Raw genomic sequence first — 27,204 nt, forward strand, 5'->3', positions numbered from 1 at the left:
TGTAACCACCCTGCCTTCGTCTCGCTCAGCCCTTTCTACGACCTGTCCAAACTGCCAACACTCGTATGCGTGCGTCAGCGAATATACGGGCTAGACATCGCATCATTGAGCAACCTTCTGACACCGGTCTTCCTCCCCGCCGTATACATCCCGCCGATCTAGTACACTCTCGGTCTTCTCAGGGGCTCTCGCCAACTCTCGTCGCAGAAAACTCCCCACGGACGTGAAGCGGCTGTGTTTCTTTCCGAGGCCGGAAGCGAAGTCCGTAAAAAAAGGAGAAGCGAAAAGGGCGTCACTTCCGCTTGTCCGGCTGCAAGCGGCGCGGAATCGCGAAGTGTCTCGCGCACTGGGCAAGTCTATGTTGGGCAGCTTATAGCCTGTCTCGGGTCCGAAAGAAGGGGGAGGTGCCTGCCGATGTCCGGTCGGACTGTCTCCCATCCGCTCTGGCGCTCTTCCCGATCCTTCGAGCGCGCGTTGGAGCGTGCTCCGAATGAACCCGACAAGTGCTAAAGCCGGGCAAAGCCGCACGCTATAGACCCGCGTCGAAGTGCCGCGATGCCCATGTCGTGTGTGCTATATGCAACTATACTAGTGAGTGAGAATTTATTAGAAGGCGGAGAGGTTGGCCTGAGCTAGTTCGCTCTGGCCTGCTACTCTACACAGGGGATAAGAGAAAGGGGAAGGAAAGAGGGATGAAGGGTTATGATGGGGACAAAAAGAGGTGGTGCGTTTGTACAGTAGCCACTTAGCATAGTACCCTACAGTCTAGTTTCTAGTCCAGTGGTTTTTATAAAGTCTAGAACAGCCTTTGTAGCAGTTTTTGACACTGTTTGGTCGTTCATTGCTGACAATATGTGGCTTTCACTTAATGGTGTTCGTCCAATGCTTGCCAACGTTGCAGTTAGCATTTTTCTTTGCGCCACGTATAATGCACAGTCACAAAATATGTGAGCTATCGTTTCGCGCACTTGGCAGCGTTCACAATTTGGGCTGTCCGCACGGCCGATTAGGTGGGTGTAGTGGCGAGTGAAGGCGACGCCCAGGCGAATTCGGTGCAGTATATTAGCATGTCTTCGGCCGATTTTATCTGGAAGACGAAAAGTCATACTGGGGTCTGTTTCCCGCAGGCGCTTGTTCCGGTGATCTGGTAGCGACCAGTAAGTGGCAGCGCATTCGCGCATCAGTGATCTCAACAATGTGTTGACGTCACCTCGCGAGTAGGGTACTTTGACGTACCTAGGAGCGTTGTATATTGCCGCTCTTGCTTCGCTATCGGCTGTTTCGTTGCCAACCAGGCCGCAGTGTCCAGGAATCCATTGGAGTGTAATCAAGTGACCGCTCCTGTGTGTTAGGTCAAATGCTTGTACGATTCCTAACGTTAACTCGTAAAATTGGCCTCTTCTTGAGCAAGAATGGATAGCTTGAAGCGCTGATTTTGAATCAGACAGAATCGTCCATTTACGCGGTGCTTGGTCGTTCACAAATTTTATGGCTTCTTGTATAGCAACAAGTTCTGCAGCTGTCGAAGATGACCTATGATCTAGTTTGTACTGTCGGGAAATACCGAGTTGAGGGATCACGAAGGCTGCAGCTGAGGCGGATGAAGTTACGGATCCATCGGTGTAAATGTGCACAGAGTCGCTGTATCGGTCATCTAAATGTGCCAAGGTGAGTTGCTTGAGGGCAACATAAGAAACATGCGACTTATACGAAATTCCACGTATGTGAAGGCACACCAGTGGTTTAGTCAATGTCCACTATACATAGTCAATGTTGTTATGCCAGCGAGTCCTCGTCAAACGTCCGTGCCTCGGAAAAAGGCAATCTGGGTCAAGGCCAGCCCGCAGTCGGCCTGACGCGAACATCTCAACGGCGTGAACACGCGCGGCGCCTCTCTCGCCCACGTGCATTGAGTCAGCGGCGCACGTGACAGCGAGCCGGCGTCCTCGTGTCGGGTGGTCTGACGCATGGCGCGGCAAACCCATTGGAGGAATCTGGCCTGACGACCAGCGGCGCTTCTGATTGGACATTTTGGTTGGGCCCGGTGTAAATAAAAGAAGCCCTGCGGCGCGTCGCGATCGGAGGTCCTAGGAGAGGAGTCCCCGTGTCGGAGGGCCGACATGTGTGTGAGTCAGCGGTCTTAGGCGAAAGGCTGACCTATGTGTTAGAGAGGAGAGCTCGGCTCTTCGAGTCTCTGTCGGCCACAGTGCCGAAATTGTAACGCCTCTGTATATATGCTGTACATAAACCTTGTTTAACTCACCGTCGTCTCGTCCGCTCGTCTTGTCAGCTCTGCGCAGAAGCAGTCGCGAGCTGATAAACATACCCTACGCAACAGTGGTGGCAGCGGTGGGATTTCGGAGGTGGCATCGGTGGCAGCCACGGAGGCAGATTCGCAACAGTGGTGGCAGCGGCGGGATCGGGCCGTCGTTCGCAACAATGTCCACAACTATACTAAAGAAGAGGGCAGAGCTGTGTTAGGGCGCACTGGGTTTGGGCTAGTAGTTGATACTGATCCATCACTGTTGTAAGTGCTAAAGGCACGTACGTAAGATGAGTGAAGGACACGTGACAAGCGCTACTTTCAACTTAACCACGTATGACGTCTGGGTTGAGACAGCGTTTATTCAGCCCGAGGGCTCAGCAGCGAACGGGCAGTTTGAGACAGAGCGCGCACACAGACGATGATGATTGGGGTGACACCCGAAGAACACGAGGATAGAGAGACCCAGATGGATGATTATGATAATGCATCTATGAGAAGAAGCGCATTACGAATGCCCACTTTTAATGGAAGGGAACATCGAGTATATACGTGTAGCCTCCAGAAATGAAAAAAAAAATATCACGAAAACAAGACAAGGATAAAAGAACCATCTAAAAAGGTCATGTTATCACTATGCATTCTTCGTTCACGTCAACACGTGTCCAGAGCGTATGCGTCGCGGCACAGGTCTATGTGAAGACATTGTTAGCCATCACGCAGATAGCGTCGAAAGGCACGCATTCTATGTGACTGTCTCATGCGCACGCTCCAAAAAAGGGGCCTTGACATTGCCTTGCAAGGACCGCGCCGCGGTGGTCCAGTGGCTAAGGTACTCGAGTGCTGACCCGCAACTCGCGGGATCGAAGCCCGTCGGCGGCGGCTGCATTTCCGATGGAGGCGGGAATGTTGTAGGCCCGCGTGCTCAAATTTGGGTGCACGTTAAAGAACCCCAGGTGGTCGAAATTTCCGGAGCCCCCCACTACACGGCGTCTCTCATAATCATATGGTGGTTTTGGGACGTTAAACCCCACATATCAATCGTTGCCTTGCAAGGAACTGCACGGGAACGCTGGGAGGTTAACCCGATAAAAATAACCGGTTCGCTACCCTTTGAAGGGTGGGGAAATGGGGTTTATACAGCAAACCCAACCAAAGCCCGAGAGATTAGCATGCAGATACCCCACAAAAGAATTGGGCAATTTTACTATCGCAGCTCCGCAACTAAGGCGAATGAGAACTTTCCACTGTAGATGACGAAAAATAACTCCTGGAGTACGCATATAGACATGACAAATTGCACCTTACAAAAAAATTAATTTGTTACACAGTCGAGCCCACATATAACAGCCCCACTTAAAACAAACAATATTGGATTGAGACTTGAGGTTCGGTCGATGGTGCAGTATTTGTTCTTTCGAAAGAGCTCGGTCGTCTAGTTTATCAAACGTACTGCAAAGCGGCTTTCTCTGTAAACAGCACTGTGGGCACTCACACAAAATATGTTCAATCGTTTTTGTGTTCCCACAGTGGTCACATGCTGCGGTGTTGGCCATCTCTACGTGAAGCGCGTACGCGTCAGTTAACGCTACACCCAACCATAACCTACACAAAAGGGTGCAGCGTCACGTCGGCGAAGTTTCGGGGGAATTCGAAGAGTCGGGGAATGCAAGAAGTATAGCCGAGTGTGCTCGAAGTGCGGCTCGTTCCATTGCGACGTGGTACACTGGCGATCAAGCACATGTGCATTGTGGGCATGCACTTGTCCTCAACCTTTTAGGAGCTTAATTCGGTCATATGGCGAGGATGCATGGAAGAAATCTACCGCCCGTGAACGTTAGTTGAAATATATGGGCTGTGTTCCAATACTCACCGTAGACGGCTAAATAGACAGCTAAATGGACGGCGGCCGTCTTAACTGCCATTCCTATTCTCACGTAGCCGAGAAAATAGCCAGCTCCGAGAAGACCGCATCGTGGACAAATACGATGCAGGCTACTTTGCTGTCTAAACAAGATGGCGGCTAAGCAAATCGCTCAGATAGATCAAATCTCGCCGGAACGGTCATCTGCACACAAGCTGATGCTTCTCCAGACTCGATGCGAGTAACGTTTATTTGTTTTTTTTTATTTCAACACGAAATAAGCCAGAAAATACAACTGTTACGTTTGTTTATTATAGCTTTTTCTTCTCGACGCGAAGTGGCGCATTGTCGCGTAGAAGCCGTCTAAATGTGTTTCATTTTTAGGACAGCATCGAGTCGGCTCGATGCTGTCTTTTAAGCAGTCTTCGTGGACTGTCTACGTGCTGTCTAAGAATCGGAACACAGCCATGGGCGACTGCGTACGTTATTCTTCGCGGTCGTTGCCACGCCGGCGCCGCAGAATTGAGTATATATACCAAATAAACTGATTCGTGGTAATAAGGGCTGCAGCGTGAGCACGAATGTGCTATAGAAGAAACAGACGAAAGTCGAGGCACGGAAAGCAAAGAGGACAACACGAGCGCTTAGTTGATGCTGATGACCTCTGATGGATGGCGCTTACCCACAAAGGGGGATGGGCCAAGAACCGGGCGGCAGGATACTTAAATGAAACTAAACTCGACTTTCGTCTGTCTCTTCTAGCACATTCGTGCTCGCGCTGCAGCCCTTATTACCGTGAATTCAAACCAACTAGCCCAAATTGCCATTCTTCTTCAATGCAAACTGATTCGACTTGATTTGAAAGGGTATAGAAAGGCGTTCACAATTCGTTATGCAGTCCAAACAACTATACGCAGAACAGAGGCAGTCTTACGTCACCGCTGTTAAGCGCTTATTCGGCGATTCGCTTTCTTCGATTGCGCTACACTATATATACCGTGCTTGCCGCAGTATATAGCGTTGTGTCTCTTGCAACGCCGCGCGCTCTTCTTCAAAACGCCGAAATTAGAATGACCTTCACTTCGGGAGGCAAACGCATTAAAGGACATTTTATATCACTTTGTTGCCGCCGGGGAACAGGGAGCGTTCACTCTACTAATTCTATATACTCCTGCAATAGAATAGACGCCGTCCCACGTCGCACCGCTGACGTCATCCAGAGAGGAGAGGGACTCCTTCCAGTGAACGACAGAGATATGACTGTATTGCAGACGAGTTTGGTAGCCGCCATATTTTGTCTGTTGGTCTTGTCGTTATATTATATTTAGGGAATAAACGAACGGGTGCGGAAGGGGGGGGGGGGGGGGAGTGCTGTGGTAGACGCATACACGTGAAAACAATTGAGTTGACGCTTTCGACGTTTCGTGACCTTATTAAATAAGTTTGCGTCGCGACATACAAAACTAAGAAAACATTCTTTTATTAGCCAAGCTGAGCAGCAGCCCACGTGTATTTCGTAAGATCGTCTATATATATATATATATATATATATATATATATATATATATATATATATATATATATATATATATATATATATATATATATATATATATATATATATATATATATATATATCGTTTCCTGCTCACGGCTGGTTATTTTTTCACCCACTTTTCTTTCCTATTTACATTCCATTGGTTCTAATAACTTCCCCCCTGTACATTCCTTGGCATTACTGTCTGATATATCTCATTAATATCGGGTCAAAACACGGAAAAACGAGCCCTTTGGTATACACTTCTTTTCCTTATATATATATATATATATATATATATATATATATATATATATATATACTATTCAATTGCTGTGCGCTCTTTTTCTACCGGAGGACAGGCTAAAATACTCCATTAACTGCTGTAACGTAGTCTGGAAACGAAACGACGTACGACATAGCGTGAAAACCGTAGAGCAAGAAGCGAACAGCTCGACGTGTCCCGCTGCAGACGCCAGACGATGCAGAGATCGAGGCGAGAGCAGACGACGCGGGTTCAGCCATGTCGCTCCTCCGTCGCTTATTGGCTGCGTCACTCTGCGGGAAACGGCGGGAAAATGGGTCTCGGACCAATTTATCGAACGGGAAGGAACGGCAGACGTGCGCGAAGTAAACAGCCGTGCACGGCATCCGTGAGAACGTCAAACGGTGAGGCATGCATGTTGTCTGCTATAGCGTGAACCGGCGTGAACCGGTTCTTTATACAGACGATTCGACGTAAGAAAGTATGGGCGCCGCCAGCTTGACGCTCTTAAATGATTTTTCTTTTCTTATTTTTTTTTATACCGCGACGTGAACGAACAATGTCGTGAAACGTCGAATGTTGTCTGCTATAGCGTGAACCGGCGTGAACCGGTTCTTTATACAGACGATTCGACGTAAGAAAGTATGGGCGCCGCCACCTTGACGCTCTTAAATGATTTTTCTTTTCTTATTTTTTTTTGTATACCGCGACGTGAACGAACAATGTCGTGAACTGTCGAATGCGCCAACGCGACCGTTTTTACGCTTAAGCACGTGTACCCTAGCCCTCTTGGTTTAGATGGTAAAGATACGACGGCAAGTTTAACGTCCCAACATGGCGTTCACCGAAACGCACCCGTGAAGTATGTCTGTAACATAGCTTCTTGCAGTGGTGCTCTAACTGTAAGTCGGCTGTTTAAAGGGGACATTAAGAGAGAAACAATAACTTGGTTTGGATAAATTACTGTCCGAGAACTCTAATGCCATATGTTTCACTGTCACAAGTTAACTATTAGGGAATAAAACCAAGGCCGAAGTTTCATTTTTCTGACCTGCAGGTCGCGGGTTCATATCCCGGCTGCGGCGGCTGCATTTCCGATGGAGGCGGAAATGTCGAGGCCCGTGTGCTCAGATTTGGGTGCACGTTAAAGAACCCCAGGTGGTCAAAATTTCCGGAGCCCTCCACTACGGCGTCTCTCATAATCATACGGTGGTTTTGGGACGTTAAACCCCACAAATCAATCGAAGTTTCATTTTTAAATTTCGCGCCGAAATCGCCGTGCGTGACGTCAAAAATTTTAATGTATTTATCGTCTTTTTCGCGACATTGGCTGGATCAAATCTTGTGGAACTTCTTATGCAAGGCCCGTGGCAACCGACAGATGATGATGTGCTTCCATTTTATCTTATCTAAAGCTGCGTAGGGCCCCAGCAGACGTCTTCAAGATATACGACGTCACGGTGTTTTGCGCGGGAATCCGCGAGGTGGCGCCTCCACCGGCATTTTGTTTTCGCGCGTTTTCTCGCTTGCCAGGCATCGTGTCGCAGCAAAGGTGATGTTTTCGGGGTCGTGAAACTATGCTACACTAATTTCACAAAAAATTCGTTTTGCTCCTAAGTGCGTTTCCTTAACATGGGCGTGGGGAAGGGGGAGGGGGGAGAAGGTCAAGGTGAAAGGAGGACTTACTTTCTTTGGTAAAGAAGGGGGGGGGGGGGGTCTTTCTATGCTCCTTCCTGGCGCCGTCTGTGCTGCTGGTAACGAGAAGTATCGCAAACTTGGGACGTTAAACCCCACATATCAATCGAGAAGTATCGCAAGAGTCTGGTGCTAAGCCTTCTACGCCGCGTAGTGTCTCTAAATGTCTCTAAGCGCTACTATAGACATGACTGATTCCGCTAAGGCAGGCGGACAGGCAGGCACAGTGTATATACGGGTCCCCGGAGGCGATCGATGCGCGCGCTCGAGTGCATTTCGCGCCGGCTGGCGCGCGCCGCTAGTCTCGGAAGCACGCAAGGCGCGCCGCTGCGCTGCTTCGTTTAGCTAACGAGCCCCGGCGCTGTAGCGCCAGCTTGGAGCCATCGCTTTAAAGGTGCGTGCGTGCGTTCGTGCGTTACTGGTCGCGTGCGCGCTCTAGTGCGCGTGTGCGTGAACGGTGACCCTTGTGACCCGTGTGCACCGGACAAACTCGATGGATTCCCCTGTGGGAAGTCGGCAAAGCGCGCCGTTATTGTGAAGACGAAAGCTGTACACCAGTGTCACGCGGTATTACAGCTTTGGCCCCTTTTTTTGGAGCTTTCTTAAAAAGAGCCGATCGCCATCAAGCACTTCGGTCGCGATCAAACGTGACCGTGTGACGCCTGTGTTGGTGGGTGCTTTAAACCGAACGCACGAACTGACTGCCGGCGTCGATGGCGACGTCACATATCGCCTAAGTTTGTGACGTCAGCGTGATGTCACGCAATGTGACGCTACAGTTGTTTGACGTCACATGAGGACGTCATCGCATTACGTCGTCGCTCGGTCCGTGGTTGGCCGAACACGGCGGCAGGGCACAACCATGCTAGTTTCAGAAAGCTTGTGATACCGCGTTAGGTTGCAGAAAACAGGGGTGGGGGGGGGGGGGGGGTGTCAATGCAATTGATTCAGAAAATGAAAAATAAACTATCTTTCCCCCGTCGAGTCGTCGTAGGTGAATGTATAAGGGACACATGACATGGCAAGAAGTCCTGACTCCCCAGGGACAGATATTTGGGGTAGCTCTAGCCCTCCTCCCCTCTCATATCGTGTCGGTGACTCCGCCTACAATGACACCGGAAGTCGAAGTTTCGTCGTGATGTCATGGTCCCTCTGGACGGCCCGGAGTTGAGTGTGAAGACTGCTGTTCCTCAGAGATGCATCCCATTGCTCCTTCGTGATGTGTAGAGAGGCCTTAAGGTCTGGGCACAGCCAGAGCTAGATGTTTCTTTTTTTTTTACTTTGTATACCCGGAATGAGGAAGTCGCCCACCTCCGGGCGAAGAGAACGTGCACCTGGTCTAAAATAAAGTTTAGTGTTAGTTCTCTCTCTACTTTGATGTCGGTCTGTGTGAAGCTGGGGCTCTCTTCATCTGAACTGGAACGAGGCTAAACGTCTCTGCGCGCCGTCCAGCTATAGCGGTCTGTGTAACAACGTCTACGCGGCGAGTGTCTTCGTAGCTCGGTCACTGTACGTGCGTATATCCCGGGTATTCGTCCCGCTCAGCTGCAGCATCACCCAGCAGAATCAGCGGCAGCTTCGGGTCGGATAATTCGTCTCATCCTATTAGCGTCGTCGTTTTCCCGAACGCAGCCGTCAGCTCTACTGCTGCCTCCTTGGTTACACGGCCGCGCGTATAACGAGCCGACGCCAACGGTTGCAGTTCGTTAACTCGCCGACGTTTACTGTGCTTGTTTTCGGCACCGCTGCCCTCCGGCCCTCAGAGCCAGTGCGGGCCTTTCGTCTCGGAGGATGGGCTAGAGCTAGCGAGGCTTCAGTAAACGTGTACACGATATAGAGGAATGCATAAGCACTCTGTATACTGTGTTCTGCATCGGAAGATGGGCTATAGAGGAAGGGAGGCTTTGTTAAGGAGGTGAGGGATCATCAGATGAAGGCGTATACGCACTATGGGCCAACTGCGGTAATTGGTCTCGAAGGCCAGGCTTTGCGAGTGAGTGAGACTCTGTTTTAGGGGTGATGGATAGAGAGGAAGCGTTGGTAGAGAAAAGGGGGGCATGTTCACTCATTGTGCGTTAACACGTGTTTATTCTCGGAGGGCGGGCTTTGTTAGAAGAGAGGGATGAGAAAAAGGCCTGACAAATGAGGGCATACAGTGACGCGATCTCTCCGAGTACTCTCGATTTTTATAACCGACGATGAAGCTATGGTATACTTGCTTGTAGCGAAAAAGAAGGGAAAACAAGGACATTCTTCGATTCTGTAACGATCTTCGCCTTCGTCGAACTCCCCACCCCCTAGCGGGTCCCGTCGGATGTTTCAGCCTTAATAAATGGCTCTGCTCGGGAACTGGCTCGTTAGTTAACCGCCGCGCGCCGCTTGTAATCAATTTTCTCGCGCCATGCAGCAGCCGCGCGATCTGCGTAGCGCGGTAAGGTTCGCCCGTTGGCTGACGGATCGCAATTTAGGCGCGTCGAGCCAACGTATCAATAAAGCGATTTAGAGAAGTGCGGCCGGAATGTGTCGATTGACTTTGGCATTCCTGTAATGTTCACTTAACTGCATAGGCTGTCACGGGGTCGTGACGTCAGTCAGTCAGCCAAAGAACTTTATTGAAGTCCCGAGGGATTAATCCCCCCTTAAGGGGTTGCTTTTGACTGCGGGCCTGCACCCACATGGGGGACGGGCAGGGCGAGCCTCGTTGCTTAACTGTGGGCCTTTTCTCTCTGGGGTCTGGACAGCCGTCTGTTGTGGCTGTATTTCCGATGGAGGCGAAAATGTTGTATAGGCCCGTGTGCTCAGATTTGGGTGTACGTTAAAGAACTCCTGCAGGTGGTCGAAATCCTCCGGAGCCCTCCACTACGGCGTCTCTCATAATCATATGGTGGTTTTGGGACGTTAAACCCCACATATCAATCATTATGAATGAATAACTCTGGTGAAAGCCACAGTCTATTTTTTTCTTCTCGCTAGAATTCACCTCGCTCAAAAGTTTTCCGGACCCAGCGGGGATTTGCACCACCTCCGAACTCGGAGCCGCCAGACGCTCTCTGCACGTCACGTGGTACTGCAGTGCATCCACTATCGCCCCACCTCTGATCAAACGACGATGCCTAGTAACGATGTTGTCGTTACGTGACGTCACAAATTGCGCTGACATGTGGCATCACTACGACGTCTGGTGGTTATGTCACCAGTTGTCATTAGTTCTCTGCACAGCTCGTGTTTGCGCCGATCGCCACTTGACACGCTTGAAGGTATTTATGGCTTTCGTTTTAAAAACAGTTGTGATGTAGTAATAATAATAAGCAAAAGGAAGTGAAATAGAATATTATAAACACCGTTTCAAAAATTCCAAGTACAAAAAGCGTATGGATATTAACCGAATGCGGGTATCTGGTGGGCCACCCTCCTAATAATTGGTTGGATAAATAGGCACTGAAAGACAGCTAAGAGAGAGGGAGATAAGAAATGGGCAAGGGTAACAGTAAGAATGTTTTAAGTAACTGCGTTCACATCGAGCTGTTAACGTTGGCAAGAAGCGTCCTTGTTCTATATATAATCATTCGCTCGCGAATTTACTTTGCGGCATTCTGAAACTTTGGAGAAAGTTTTAGATTGTTACCCGAAATACCGAGCGAGGGCTCCAGTTGGTGTACTGCGGACGCAGTACACCGAAGGAAGTGCCGCTCTCCGACGCGGTGTACTGCTTGCGTCGCGAATAACATGAGCTTATTCCTCTCTGATATGCACCGCTTTTTCTAATAATTAATGTTTTGCGATTTTCTTAAAGAAGATCAGGCTGCTGGTGTCAATGACTCACCTGTCCCGCTATACATATTCAAAGTTATAGGATCGCGTTGCCACGTGGCCTTTATGAATGGTACCTTTAATGTCATTAAGGACAGCCAAACAAAGGAGCATCTGCGGGAATACGTAATCGTCGTATTTAAAACCGCCCAATCCAACTTGCGGTATTTTTCGTTTCTCTCCGACGCTTGTTTAAAGATTAGGCAACAAAGACGGCAAGCGTCAAAAGTTTCTGGGCTCGTCTTTCTTGTTCAAAATGGCACGTCGCAGCTTGGCTGCTCTTTGCTTTTTGTGTGTGTGTGTTTTTATGCCACGTTTTTTTTCTTTGTTCCTTCGTTGGCGAACGTCGACGTCTCAGTTGTTCATCAACGTCACCGGATCCCAATCGAACTAAGGCACAGAAAAGATAAATGGATAAATGCATAAAACTCGCAAGGACCAACGCTCGCGTGCAGTTGCGCTTTTGGGCGGTTGCTTTTGCCGCGGAGCTTTCCGGGCTTGCGGAAGAGAGGAATCTTGTTAAACGAAACGAACCTTTTGCCTTTCGCGACGTTTGCCGCGCCTTCGCTCACTCTTCGCCCTCTGCTATTTAAAAAGGAACTCGTTTAACGCCCTCAAGCTGAACGGACAACCGAGAAAATTAGTTTCGCTCGGTGTGCCCGATCAATGACAGTATACGCGTTTCTAGCTCCCGAGGCTAGAAACACGTCGTTTTGCCTATAATTGGTCAGCCGTTCTCGTTGTAAGTTTGCATGAGTGCACGCTGGTTATTTCATTCGAGAACTCTTGATAAGACGCAGCGCTTCCGCATTCCAGAGGTCGACAGTTGTCGTGCTGTTTTTTGTTTTGTTTTGTTAATTTTAGTTCGTCATGGTGTAGTGCCCATACCGCTTGGGATAAATACGTCGTCCTTAACACGTTGGAAAATGATGCGTTCACATACCCGGTCATGCCTATCGTAGGAATTGGCGAACTCATTGGCGTAGGAAAAAAAAAATGTCGTGGGTTGTTGCACCAACATCGTCCCCATCGCGGGATCGAATCCCGGCTGCGGCGGCTACGTTTTTGATGGAGGCGAAAAATGCTGTAGGCCCGTGTGCTCAGATTTGGGTGCACGTTAAAGAACTGAACCCCAGGTGGTCGAAATTTCCGGAGCCCTGCACTACGGCGTCTCTCATAATCGTGATGGTGGTTTTGGGACGTTAAACCTCGCATATCAAGCATCGTCGACATAAGGTCTCATTCCAGTGATTGTGTCTTTGACGTTGTCGCCATTATCATTATCATTGTTGTTGAAAGCGGCGTCTTCACCGGCCCTTTAACCGGCTTCAACAACCGTATTTTCTCGCACGCTACCAGCATTGCCTAATGATGTCTGTATACTATGACTGTATTGATCGGTTAATGGTTGCACGCGGCGTGTAATGTTCCTTTCATGTTCTAATAAACCCACGATTTAGTTACCTACTACCTTTTTTTTGAAAATCTCCCGTGAACGACAGAGTGACGTAAGAAGAATAAAACATAGCTTATGGGGTTTAACGTCCGAAAACCACGACTTGATTATAGAGACGCTGTAATGGACGGTTCCGGGAATTTCGCCCACGTGGTGTTCTTTAACGTACACTGACAACGCAGAGTACTCTGGCCTCGACCACGGGCCTCTGTCTGAACGGAAAAAAATTAAGCGAACTAGCAAACCAGTGCTGCCAAAAAGAAAAAGGAAAGAAAACTAGCAAACCGTTGTATGTGACTATTTAACTGTCCTTGCGTGCGCTATTCGCTCTTCTAGTTCGGGTGCTCCCGAGTCTATCCTTTCAGACTCGCAATGGAACGCACGCACACATGGTCTGCTGCTCTTGGGCGGGCTGCCTTGACGAAGGGCTCCCGTTTCGGAGCCGTAGCAGAGCTCGCCTTTTGTGTAGTATACGCGCTCTCCGGGAGCTCCTCTCGTGCATAAACGAGAAGAAACGAGAACGTACGAGACCGGATACAAAGGGATTTCTGCGCGGCCTCGAGCACATCCAATTAGTTTTATTCTCCTCCGTTCCTCCTCTTTTCTCTACCCCGAAACCCGCGAGCGAGGCAATCTGCATGTGTCCGCTTACGGCTCTTGTGTTACCTAGGCCTCTCTTTTTGCCCTCTCATTTATCTCTTCTTACCTCTTCCGTTGCCTCTTTCTCGTTACCGCTCTTTCATTGCCGCTCTCCCCTTACCTCTTTTCCTACCTCTGCTTTCACCGCTCTCCTCTCACGCCTAGCTCGTTGTACTTACCCATCTCCTAACGGCTCTCCTCACACCGCTCTCTCCTTACGTCTCCCTGCTTACCTGTCTCTTGTTACCTCTCCTTATACCGCTCTATTCTTACCTCTCTCCCTCCTTACCGCTTTTTTACCTCTATCTGTTCGTACCTATTTCCTGTTATCACTACCTCCATAACTCTCCCTTCTTGCCCCCTATCTTCTCACCTCTCTCTTGGTACACCTGTCTCATCTAACCTATTTCGCCTAACCCCGGTCCTCACCTTTCTCCTCTTACCGCTCTCTTATCACCTCTTTCATCTTACACCTTTCCTCTCTTGTTACCTCCACCTCGTTTTACGGCCCTCTCCGTACCCCTCTCTCACCTGTCTGACCATGCCGCTCTCCTTTTATTCATCTCTTACCTATGTCTTGTTGCATCTTTCTCATTTTTTTCTTTCTTCTGATCTCTCTTGTTATCTTTTATCCTAGAACATGTCGTATGCTTAGTTCGATGAATAAATACGCCCACATGCCTGGCTCTTTCGCTTACTCGGCTTCGTATAATAAGAGAGCCAGGGCTTTTCTCGAAAAAAAGCTTCGTCTACGTCGGGATGTGGTGCGTAAAAAGATGGCTGCTTATTCCACATCACCCTCGCGCGCTGTTTCTATAGATAAAGCCGTGCAGTGCTGAGTGGGCAGGGTGTGTAAGCCTCGCCTGTTCCGTGTCCATTAACTAGACATGTGCAGTGCTGAGTATGCATTGTGCTAGGCCTTGCTTGGGTACTGTCAATTAGAAAACAGAAAAGGTGCCGCGGCGTGCTCTTCGCCCAGTCTTATATCTTCTTAGCGTTGGGTGTATATATGTCATTTGGTCTATATGCCGATGGTCTAGAATGGTCAACATACCTTATCAGTATGTTGCATCAATGTTACCGTTCTAATCCACAGCGCGCATATCATATCGCCATTGGAATTCTATTAACTATACGTATTTTACGCACTTGTAGTTTGGAAAAATTCAGTCTCATGCAGCCGCATTACACCGGTGTAATGTGGTGCACTAACTATCATGATTAAATCCTGTCGTGACCGAGTTGCTCAACAGTGGTAAGCTCCCTGTTGCAACTTCGGATACATTGGAACATTTCTGTCCCTCACCCTCAGTGTAGACGGGGCCACTTAAACAGTTTTCGAATTGTCCGCAGGATCGGAGTTTATTGCAAGACTTTCAGCACGTCACGCAGTTTTGCAACAGCCTCCGTGATCGCCTTACATTTGACCAAGCGACGATGTGACGTGATGACGTCTCAAATTTTGACGTCGTCACGTGATCATTGCTAAGCTGTATTCACACGACGGATGAAGTCGCGATTCGAACCCGCGGATTGCGTATTACGTCACTTTACGTCACTCGTTCCCGCGTTGTTCCGCGCGGAGCGGTTCGTGAAGCGACGGAGGCCTAAATACGCAGGGGATCCTTGGGGAGAAATGGGGGAAAACCGTCGCTTGTAGCGTGAATTATCCCCTGTCCTGTGTGAATGCCGGCTGCGGAGGGATCAGAATCGCGTCACATGTCACGCGACTGATTCGTCCGCGATCACGTCCGTCGTGTGAATGCGGCTTAGCATGATCACTCGTGTTGACGACGCTGATGGTCAACTTCGGTTTTTGATGAGGCAGCTGAGGCTTCCGCCTTAATAACAGCGCATATAAAGGTGCTTTCGGATCTCGCCGCCGAGGCGGCGCCCGTGAACTACGCACTCGCAGCACAGTTTTCTTCTTGTTCTTCTTGTTCTTCTTGTTCTTGTTCTTCTTCTTCTTCTTCATCATCATCTTCTTCTTCTTGTTGTTCTTGTTCTTCTTCTTGTTCTTGTTCTTCTTGTTCTTGTTCTTCTTGTTCTTGTTCTTCTTGTTCTTGTTCTTCTTGTTCTTGTTCTTCTTGTTCTTGTTCTTCTTTGTTCTTCTTCTTCTTGTTCTTCTTCTTCTTGTTCTCCTTCTTCTTGTTCTTCTTCTTCTTGTTCTTCTTCTTCTTGTTCTTGTTCTTCTTGTTCTTGTTCTTCTTGTTCTTCTTGTTCTTGTTCTTCTTCTTCTTGTTGTTCTTCTTCTTGATCTTCTTCTTGTTCTTCTTCTTGTTCTTCTTGCTGTTGTTGTTTTTGTTGTTGTTGTTGTTGCTGTTGCACTTAGAATAGGGTATACACATCCTGCGGCAAATTCGGCGCCCTCGGCACGGCTCATGAACCCGCGGCGTGCTAAGTTTGTACGCCCCCTTATACGATGAATAATTTCTCTCGGGTGCCCGTGCCGCCGCTCCACACTTATATATTGTTGGCGCGAGCGAGAAAAGGGAAATGAAAGCTAAAACGTGGCAAAAGCGCCGTGATACGCGCTCGCAAGTACGAAGAGAGACAGCGAAAGAAAGAAAAAAGTGCTAGAGGCACGCTCTGATTCACAGATCTTGAAAAAGAACGCCCATCCTTCTCAGCGCTTGTGTTTACGCCGTGATTTTATTATTGTGATTCTCGCGCAACCCGCCTATACGTGTTAATGTGTGTTGAGAGCGGGGCAATAAATTGGCGCTTTTATATCTGCACTGCATACAGATGTAGCACACTATATACTATGCCGCAGAGAGTAGGGCTCTCGGAGAAGCCTTAATTAAGCCGCGTTCCTCGTTGCCGGCTAGTGTCATTTTGTGCCTCAGGCCAGTTTCGTTTTTTTTTTTCTTAATCCTTTCCTACGCCATGAAAAAGAAGGGTGGGTAGGAGAAATAGAAGAAGGTTTATGCAATGAACGTCGAGATGTTTAGGTTAAAAAAAAATAATGCACGTCAATGCCTTTCTGGATGTCATTCTGAGCTCCGTGCCTCTAGAAAGTGTTCGACAATTTCGCTAGGTTTTTTTTTTTTTTTTTTGCAGGATTCGCGGAACGTAAATTGTATCGCATCTATACGCACGGTCCACGTTTCTTTTGATTCACAGTGCGAAGCAAACGGCAACGATTCCTCGGAAGGGGGAATCCTCGTAAAGTCCCGCGGTTCATGAAGATTGGCTTATAAGTTTTAAGCGATGCTTTCTATGAGTTAGATTTCGGCGGTGGCGACGACGGCTTAAGGCCTGACTGCACGCACGCGTTGGAGCGCGTCAGCGCTTGGTGTGCAGACTCGGCGCCGCGCCCTCTCCCAAATAAGGGAGAGAGGGTAAGCGACTAATACGAAACTTTAGTTTTGTGCGATACCGTAAGGTTTGTAAAGAATGACTGTTTCGCAGGGCTGTATTGTTTCTTTCTTGTGTGCTATAAAGGGTGCCATCTCTCTTGACTAATCTCTGGCAAATCGATAACTGAAAGTAATCAGTCAATTAAGAAGTGTGAGAAAAATTCCTGCCTGTCTCACACGCCTTCTCCCCCATTTGCTCGTGTTCTCCAGGTACGACTACGGCTCGCTGATGGAGAACGCCACGTTCTGCCTGGTTCCCCGCGGCCGCCGGCTGGGCTCGTTCCGCTTCCTGGAGTCCCTGCAGGCCGGCTGCGTGCCCGTGCTGCTGGCCAACGGCTGGGAGCTTCCCTTCGGCGAGGCCCTGCGCTGGGAGGGCGCCGCCCTGCGCGCCGACGAGAGGCTGCTCCTGCAGGTGCCCGACACGCTGAGGTCCATGCCCCGGCGTCGGGTGCACGCCATGCGGCAGCGGAGCCAGCTCCTCTGGGAGACGTACTTCTCCTCGGTCGACAAGATCGTGCTCACCGTGCTCCAGGTGAGACAGAGCGTGCGCCGAACTTGCGCTTTTTTTAACCCTTTCAGCCCTGGATTTTTTATTTTGGTCATGGTCAACTACACTTTTTGTCCACGTTTTTCTCGTTGTTAGGACCTCAGAAGACCACAAACGAAATATTGAGCCATTGCTACAAGCATTTTCGGATTAATTAACGTGGCATCAAATTAGGTAATTAGGGCCCTGTGATCGGAAAATGAAAAAAAGTTGCCTATTTTTTTCTGCCAATCAATGGTGTACACAAAATGGAAACCAACGTCTTACTTTTCAGCCTAATACTCACTGAAACAGCGTTGGTATGTCGTCCGGAAAATGGCGCTTACCCGCCTCAGTTTACGCGCCTCGGCTTCACCGAAGACCTCGGTCGCGCTTCTTCTTTTTTGTGGCTACTACCTTCACAAATGTGCCGCAATATTGGTTTCAATTGCAGTGGGGATTATTGAAGAACTATGCCCCCAAGAATGAGCAGTATTGGTTTCATTACCGAGATACTAGAGGAAAATTTGTGCTGTAGTCTCAATTGACACTGCCAGGGCCGAAAGGGTTAAGGAGCGAAGCTCGTTATACCCACACTACGCCGTCGCCGTCGAAGCTCCCTGCGCAGGAAAAGCGCGCCGAGCAAAACAACAGGCGTGCCCCCGCTGCCGCACAGCAGGAGCGCATGCGCGGCGGCAGATAATGGTACGCGCTGAGCAGCGCGCCCCACACACACTCGCTCAGCCGTTCACGTCACTGTTAGAATGGGGAAGCCATAGAGTTTCCTAATATACACTAGAGGGAACTCTGACGCTAGTGTCTATGGGAGCTGCAACGCACGGCGCTTCAGCGAGCATGGGAATGGTGGGTAGTACACACATTTGTCTAGTTTTCGTACTTCTGGCCTGCTTCTGGCTCCGTGTGTGCTCGTGTGACTTAGAGCTGTTTTTTTTTTTTTTCACGAAAAAAAAATAGCAAATGTTCAGCGTTCGCGCTTCACAACCTTATTCTTTTAGGCTTGCCATTTTGAATCGGGTCACAAAGTTCAAAACAATTCGTTCTTTCCTTCAAAACAAAATCGTAACCAGCCATAAATGAAGCCGCATGTACGATTCGCCACCGGCAAGTACGAGGACTAGGCAAATGTGTGTACTACCCATCATTCCCATGGTCGCTGAACGATCGCAGCGCCAGAGTGCCCTCTATAGTTCATTTTAGGAAACTCTATGGGGGAGGCTCCTCCCCATCCTAACGCCCTCACGAGAGCCAGCAACGAAATCAGTCGCATAAACAGCTCTTAGCCTGTGAACCTTTTCAGAACTTGTCTTTTTTTTTCCTGGGAAATAAATGATTTGATTTGATTTGAAGAAGTCGTTCGCGTCCCATTTTGAATCAGATTTGCACATCAGGTGTATTCGTACACGGAACTACTATTTTTTTTTACAGCAGTGCCGTTTTGCTCGAGGTTTGTACGTGTGACATAGAAAAAGAAAACTGTCGTCGTCACGAAACCGCACGCGCTCTCTTCGTCCGTTTGTGCTTCGCTTCCCGGAACACGCGCGCCGGTTTGTCCGGAGTGGGACGCAATAACTCTGATGGGCTTAGAGAACTAGCTTCTCTGTAGGGCTCGGCGCCGCGTCAGCAAGCCCAACGCTGACGCGCTGCAACGGTATACGTGTCGTCAGGCCTTCAAGCGATCGTACGCGCGCGCGCTCATGTGCCGTGGCGGCACCACGTGGCGGCCGCGGTAACTATGCAGCACACGATGCTCACATTAGCCAATGGCCGTTGACTTTGGGTTTACGGCATCGTTTGTCGGGAGAATAGCGCGCGATGACTTTGAGGAGTAATTGTGAATTCCAGGTCGCGTGCTACGCTGTAATGTTTTTTTTTTTTTTGCCTGTTCGCCAGAGGAGTGACTATACTGGTCGGCAGCGTATTCTGCGCATGCTGAAAAAGGTGTTGCAGGGCCTCTTTCAGGCTTTCATTAAAAAAAAAGAGAGAAAGAAAGGAAGCTACTCATCTAGCTAAAACATTGAGCACTTATATGTTACAGCTGCGAGCTCTACGCGAGCCTGGAATCAATGACAGGAGTCGACTAAAGCGCATACGCGGAAGTCCACCCAACGTATTTCCCGGAAAGGAAGGAAGGAAAATAGGAGGGAAAGAACGGCAGGCAAGTTAACCAGTCCTATATAGGCAGCCGGTTTGCTACCCTGCGCATGGGAGGGGGAGATGAAAGATAGAGAGCAAAGAGGGAAGAGAGATGATAAACACGGCACACTCGGCAGCACACGCGCGCACACTCAGTCGTAGTCGAGGTATTTCCCGGAATACGCACGTTGTGTACACGTCTCGTCGTGCGAGTGGCGCGAAGCGTTTCATTTTTTTTTTTCTTCTGCTTCTGGGAACCTAGACTACAGGTGAATAAAAGAGAAGAAGAACAAAAAACAGTGATAAAAGAGGGGAATACAAGAGAAGTGCTGTACGTATACGGCGAGTGCGATCACGTAAGCGACGCTTCATTCGCGCAAATTGGCTCGGGAGACGTGCGCCAGCATTAAATCCAGGCACGTCCGTCGTTTTCGCCAGGGTGTAGTATATATACGCTACTTTTGCCGGCAGGCGGCGGTGGCTTCTCGTCGTCGTCCAGTTTGAACAAAGCAGCAATAATAAAAATTAGCGGACGTGGCGGGTGGACGCAGGGCTCAGAAACGGTAAAACGGAAGCGTGGGTATGTGCGCCGTCGGCTGTAGAGAGCTCAGAGGGGAAATGATAGAGAGATGGAGAGAGAGAAAGGCTTGTTTCGGTCGTTGTCGAGTTGGCGTCGCTATTATCGCGAAGCGCCTGCAGTCGATTGCACACTTTTACGGCTGGATCGTCACCGGTGGCTCTCGTGTCTTCCACGACGCAAGCGCGCAACAACCATGGGATCCTAGCTCGACTCGTTTTCTCGTTGTCTCTTTTTACTTCTTCGTTTTCGTTGCCTCTTTGCACAAGGTCCCGCGCGGAATGTGTGCGACATATTTGACGGGACTTGTCTGTGAGACGGCTCTCGAATCGTGTAGTCCGTTAGCATTAAGCGGGACGGGACGAAAGAAAAGTTATTTATTGAATTTTTGCCTTTTGCTTGAAAGCTCGCTGTGGGGAGTATACCGTACTTCCTCGCACAGTAGCAGCATTATATGGCGTTGACTAACTCTGACTATAGCGTTGTATGCTCGTGTTGGCTCTTATTTTTGTGTTTTCTTTTTCGTTGGGAACGGCTCGCGCTATGATGAACCTGACGCGTGTTATCTCTGGGCGCGTTGCATTCAGGGCACACCTGGCTTAGGGTGCTCGCGATTTGTCCGATAACACTGTACGCACTATGATTCATGGTCTTAAATGCGAGAACCAGCGATTATAACTGCTGGAACGTCTACGATCAAACACGGGGCCGTGCACCGCTGGAATTTTCAGATGGGAAGCAGCTCTCTGACTAGCCTGTGTAACACTGTCCCGTGTGTCCGCACAAACCCCCTCGCCACAGGTGTTGGAGCGGTGCCAAGCAGGTTAAGTCACAGCTGCGCGTTGATGTCGGTCTCTTCCTCACCTGTAGCAGCTGGCGACTCCACCGCCCGCTCGTAACACACCTCTTTCTAGCTTCACCCGCTCCACCAACCGCAACGCTCGACCGCAAGTCGAGTGGAAACACTAGACAGATTTAGTAAACACTTTTAGTAAACATTTAGTAAACATTTAGATTAACATTTAAAAGATTTAGTAAACATTTAGTAAAGACAGATTTAGTAAACAAAGAAGCAGATTTAGGAAACACTAGACAGACTAGACGCGGCCTGCCACTTCAAATGGCTAGCAGGCTGCTTCCGTATGGCTGCCGTGGACGCGTGACTAAATCTATCTACCCTTTCGGCTCGTTTATCTGCGATGAAACTTCCACGAAACCCAACCGGCCTTCCGTGTTTTCGCGCTTTAAAAAAACGTTTACTCGAGTAAAGGCTACACCGAGTTTCGCTTCAAACCGTTTTTCCAGCACCCGCGACGACGCCCGTTTCAACCGGGGCAACGCTGTGCGCACCGCTGCTGCTTCGCATCCCATTAGGGTTTCCTTAGGAGAGATGGTCCGTAATTTTATTTAGAGGTGTGTTTGTGTGTAGAAGGTCTATCTCGGGAAACTGGTGGTCGATGTCAACGAGTGTATATACCTCGGTATCAACCGTAAAGTTAAAGCACGAGAAGATTCTGGGAGGTGTCAGAACCCCACCAACTCCCCTTAGTTACGGCCAGGATGTCACGTGCGTCCCGCGGAAAAGACGAAGGCGACAATGTGCTATTTTATGCAACGAGGGTCCCGTCGCAGTCGTGTACTTTGGGACCCTCTTCTGTATATTTTACTCCCTGTAACATCCTTTTATGACATGATAATAAACTGATTGATTGATTGATTGATTGATTGATTTAAGGTGACCTTTCAAGGTCACGTCACTAAGTTCGCTACGGTCCGTTTTTTTTTTATTATTGGAAACAAAGCCAAAACACAGCTACAAACAAAGTGCTTTTCAAATCCGTGTTCTACCTACCTATCACTCCCATGGTGGCCGAACGATCGCAGCGCCAGAGTGCTCTCTAGTTGATTTTAGGAAACACTATGGTGTTCACTGATCGAAACTCGGGCTTTCTCTCGGTGGCGACTGGATGGTATATCCCTCTTCTGAAAACACTGTCTTCGGGCAACACTATAGGAAACGGGGAAGGCAGTGAGGCAGCGCGAAGACCCCGAGGCGATGGAAGGTAGGTCTACGCTGTAGGGGTGTTGACGCCCCCCTGTAAAGTTGTTTGCGCTGCATGGCTCACGTGTCTAGCGCAGAAGCCGTATTTCGGGGGGTCACAGCTATTGAGCGGTATAGGTGGCGTGGTGTTCGCGAGAGTTGACCACCAGTATCGTCTTTATGATGTTTAAGAAAAACGTTAGCGCCGGCGGTGACCCCTGGCGGCAAGCCAGCCTTGGTGGTCGCACAGAGAGTTGACTGATTGATATGTGGGGTTTAACGTTTTAAAAGCACCATATGGGGCAGAGAGAGTTGAGCGAGTCTCCTCCGGCTGGTGGCGGTTGGCGCGAACGGTTGTCTCCAGCGTGGGTCGCCGTAGACCTACGCTAGGGTCGCTGTAGACCACACCGCGGGCTGTCTGCGGTGGGCTCTCGTGGTAAGTCAAACGTTGGCGACGGCGCCTTGGGTGTGTCGTTGACCTTGTTATGTTGTTCAGTGTTGTGTAATTTTGTGTAAGGTTGTTTAGCGCGGGGATCACAGTCGATGTTAAATGATTCGGCTAACGATATATGTTAGTTGTTGAAATAGTTAAATGAACGCGTGGCTTGTTTGGTTTGTCCCGACCGCGTCTGCTTGTGTCCGTTCACGCCAAGAGCGTGGTGGTGCTCTTTCTCGCACCGAGACCCCACAACGCCAATGGCGACGCGCCTGTGTCGTGTCTGTGATTGTCTGTAGATGATGATGATGATGATGATGATGAACCTTCAGCTTTGCTGGCACTCGCCCACAAAGGGGGATCGGCCAAGAACCCGGCGGCAGGATCATCAAGTGTGCTAAGTCGGGCATTCAGGTAGTCTCGTAGCCGTAGATAATAACAATAGGCTAACGGGGTAATCTCTTTGTTGCCCTTATGTATTCGCACACAGCAGAGAAAACCTCCGTGGTGGTTAGAAGAGGAAGAAGGGCGCCTAATTTCGGCAGCCCCCCGCAGGGAGCGCGGCGCTGTAGACTCGAACGTCTCTGCACTGAGAACGTAGAAAACTACCCGTCATCACGTGGCTAAGGCTTAGCCGTGATCTGCATCACTTGCATCACCGTGATCTGCATCGAAACAATCTGCATCACCTGTCTATAAGACCTGTGGAAAAATAACACAGAAGTCATGAGGTTACAGCCTTCAGAATCGTCCCGTCTCGCTGTGTGGAGGCTGGCGGGGGGGCCAAGCAGTATATCTTCTCCAACTTTTTTTTTTCTTTGTTTACATCGCCGTGAACCTCATGATAGTACTTTTACAGTGGCATCTTGCCTTAATGCAGAGCGGTATTTCGCGAAAAGATAACCTTTCTCCCCCCCCCCTCCCGTTCCCCCTCTTAATTTTTCGGCTCCTATCTTAGCGAGCAGCTAGGCACATTGCTTGCGCGTGCTTCGATGGTTTATCTCGTTTCGGTTCACCTGTTCCACCAACCGCTGCTCCCTGCTGGCAACCGTGATTACGCAAAAGCTTCTGGCAAAACCGTGACGCGCTGTTATCAACCGCGTGGTTGGCAGCGTTTATCGCTGGGCGGTCGAGACGACTTTTTTTCCAGTCGCTATTGCGATCGATTTGGACACGACGAACGTATCGATTTCATCGATTTCACCGTTGCAAGGACGCAAAAAGTATATAGCTTCCCCAAAAGCTGCGTCTGTTTTGTCGTGGTGCAAATTGATTCATTGATATCTTCCGCTGCTAATACGCACGTGTGGCAACCGGAGTGAATCGTTCTGAGGCGTGATGCTCGCTCCGATGTGGCCTAACGTTGTACCGCGGTATTGCAACGTATTTCGTTTGCTTATTTATTTGTTTGCGCCGGCTATCCCGGGGTGTTTCGAAACATAGCGCTATAAATTTTGACATGTTTTTTTTTTGTGTGTCCTATAATCGCGCATATTGCATGCGTACGTCGTACGAGAGGCGTTGTATGAGAGGTTTGCCCAGGTAATCATTTGCATCGGTGCGGGCCGTATTAGCACTCACCGTAGCTCCGAGAGGCAAGATAGCGGCTTTGCAGAGCAGTTGTTATCTGGGCTCCAGGACGAGAACATCTGGGTGCACCCGGTCATAAGTTTAATATTGTGATCTTGGGCCCTTAATGCATCGCATAGGATCGTATTACACATACGCTATAGTTACTAGCCGGACACGCTAAATATATATATATATATACAGGGCGTCCAATTATCACGCAGCATAATTTTTAAAAATTGGGGGGGGGGGGGGGGCAATGACATTATGCGAAGCAAACCTATAATAGTGCAAGTTCCAAGTTTATACTGAAGTATAGCCGCTACTGTTTTTTTTTTGTTATTGACTATCAGCTAATTATTCTAATTATATATGTAACTCGAAAAGTGCTCGCCTGATTATCAAAACGTTAACGAGGCAGATGCAAGTGCACCTGTTGAAATGACACTTGTCTGTGCTACTTCCAACAACGTATTAATTGTGTGCTTTAATTTTTTTGTGTGCATCAATAAAGAAAGCCCGCGAAATGTGCAAAATAACACGCGACTGCGCCCAAACCCGCAAAAGACGGGCAGCGCTTTCGAATAATATGGAGTTTTAGCACTGCGGAATGGTGCTACGTACGCATCACGCAAGCGCCTTGCGTTACGTGGCGTCGTTTGCCACTAATCGGCTTTTAGTACGCCGTATACTACCCGCGTACGTAACGAGCGTGAAGCGTGCTGCGCCATCTGGTAGATCTAAATAGAAGCACGTGTTGTTGACAGCCAATGTGAGCCCATCCAAGTGTTATAGCCAGATTATGGCCATATTTTAAGCCACAAAGCCGGTCGGTGCTTGCCTTCGATGCCGCCATTTTGCAAAACGAAGTCTCGCACTGTCGCGAACTTGTTCGAGAGCGGCGCGACCAGCTCATGCGTACGCACGCACGCATCTCATGCGTGCGTACGTGGCGGCTGCGTACGTAACGCGATACGTGCGCGTTGCGGTCTGCGCACTACGCAGAACGTGGCGTCCTTACGTACGCAACGCCGCCACGTACGCAGCGTACGCAGTACTAAAGCTCTCTAATCTTACAGGAAGCAACCGCTTTGCCAAGCTATAGACTGCACTTGCGCGCGCGCGGAGGTGCGTTCTAGTTTGGCCGTGGCCCCCCTGTCGGTTGCCAAGAAACGGCGTTTTGCACATTGGCAAAGGTGCCAACAGCATGTGTCGCAGTTTTGCAGGGATTCCTCAGTCCGCTTGAGTGTGAGCCGCTATCGCGGTTCATATCTCACGGTCGGCTCTTAGCGGCCGGATCACTGTTCTGATTAGAGTGCGATTATACAGCCTGACTGGCAGATGCAGCGCGATCCGCATTTTTTTTTTGTTCTTTCTACATTTCCTTTATTCCTACTGGCTATCTCAAAATGGGATTGCCACTGTCCCTCAAGAGTCGGCATTCATTTTTTTTTTATATCTACTCTCGATCGCGGGAAAATGATTTAGTTTTTTTTTTTTTTTAAGGACGCCTGAGTGTTTTTAGTGTTTCTTCGGCATATGCGCAGCTGTCCGAGCATGCTATGCGAGCCGCGGACATTTTCCAAGTGACAACCACTTATTAGAACACCATTGATTTCCTAAGTGCCAAGGGTTTGAAACTCGTCCTGCGATTGCGTAAGTTCGGTACTAAAAAAAAAAAAAAAAACTTTCGTCCCATATGCATACGGCGTACGTGTCGACATAAGCGTACGACAATTTTCCCGGCGCTTGGGCTCAGATGCATTTACGCGCAGCATGCCTGCTGACGAAACTGCTACACCGGTGTATAGTAATAACGCGCGCCCACAATTCTGTAACTGTGTCTCTGCCTCTTGTGCGTGCGGAAAAGGTTAAGGAATAATTACTGCTTGGCGCGGCGCTTCTTCGTTCGTTCACGGTCGTAAAGGTTGCAACAGTTTATAGCTTCCTAGGGACCGTATCACCCTTCGTCGTCAAGTCCACGGACTGTTTAGCCGACACCCCGGTCGAACGACCGGGGTGGCGGAAGAAGGGGGGGGGGGGGGGGTCTGTGGTTAGGGTGGACTTGCGTCATCATTTCCGGCCCTGTGTGGCCGTTTTAGGCCTCGAAAAAAAAAAACTCCGAGGAACGAAGAAACTAGCGGTGATGCGTTCGTGGAAACTATACTGCTTCGCAAACTGCATGATGTCGACACGTGGCGTCTGTCTACTCCGGGGGCCACTGTTCATTCATTCATTCATTCATTCATTTATTGTACCCTCAGGGCTTTACAGCATTGCAGAGGGGAGCGGGCACTGACGAACAATGTTAAAGAAAAGAATACATAGACAAGACACTAGAACATTACTAAACACTGGAAAGCAACTATTATCAACTGCAACTATGTTATACAGCCAGTAGATTATACAAGAAAACTAACAACAAAATCAAACGTTTACATTTCCAACACCAAGTAAGTTATCGAGCGATGTTTTAAAACTGCAAGGCGAGGTGATGGATGCAACTGATTGTTGGGAGGTGGTTCCAATCCTTGCAAGTTTTAGGCAGGAATGAGTTCAACCGTGCCAGCGTTGCCTACTCCGGGGCCTTTTTTTTTTTTAATTAAATGTATGTAAGGAGAGGTTGGTGCCAATGCGTGGCGCCGGCTATACTCCTCTTTTCTTGCACAAAAGTCAACATCGCACATTTTTGTAGCAAACACAAGACTATACATATGTACATAGCACAACACTTACACAATGAGTTCACGTTTTTTCAACACTGAGAGTCCACACCACGCAGAAAGGGGTCCACACTGCATGGAAATGTGTCCGCACCACACTGGGTTTGTAAAAAAAAAAACACAAGTAATCACGCCAATTTAAGTGTTCAAACAAAAACGTCAAAGTTCAATAAAAATGTCTAAGGTGATCTAGTCGCTTAAATACTGAACTGGTGTTGAACCGTGTGCAGCGTTGTGGAATCTGCGTCGTGGAATCGTCATGAAGTGGAGAGAAAGAGAGATAGATA

At 49.0% G+C, this 27,204-nt stretch overlaps 1 protein-coding gene across 2 annotated transcripts in view; it reads left to right on the forward strand.

Annotated features, from left to right (window-relative positions):
- The window catches only part of ttv (exostosin glycosyltransferase 1 ttv), a 207,267-nt gene that overhangs the window by 126,729 nt on the left and 53,334 nt on the right, over positions 1–27,204 (forward strand). For both annotated transcript variants that reach the window (XM_075867088.1, XM_037418501.2), the window contains exon 2: positions 17,102–17,423. In XM_075867088.1, the coding sequence (XP_075723203.1) occupies positions 17,102–17,423 (322 nt within the window). The remainder of the gene's footprint in view (positions 1–17,101; positions 17,424–27,204) is intronic.

The sequence above is a fragment of the Rhipicephalus microplus genome, chromosome 6, assembly GCF_043290135.1.
Source record: "Rhipicephalus microplus isolate Deutch F79 chromosome 6, USDA_Rmic, whole genome shotgun sequence".
Classification (NCBI taxonomy): Eukaryota; Metazoa; Arthropoda; class Arachnida; order Ixodida; family Ixodidae; genus Rhipicephalus; species Rhipicephalus microplus.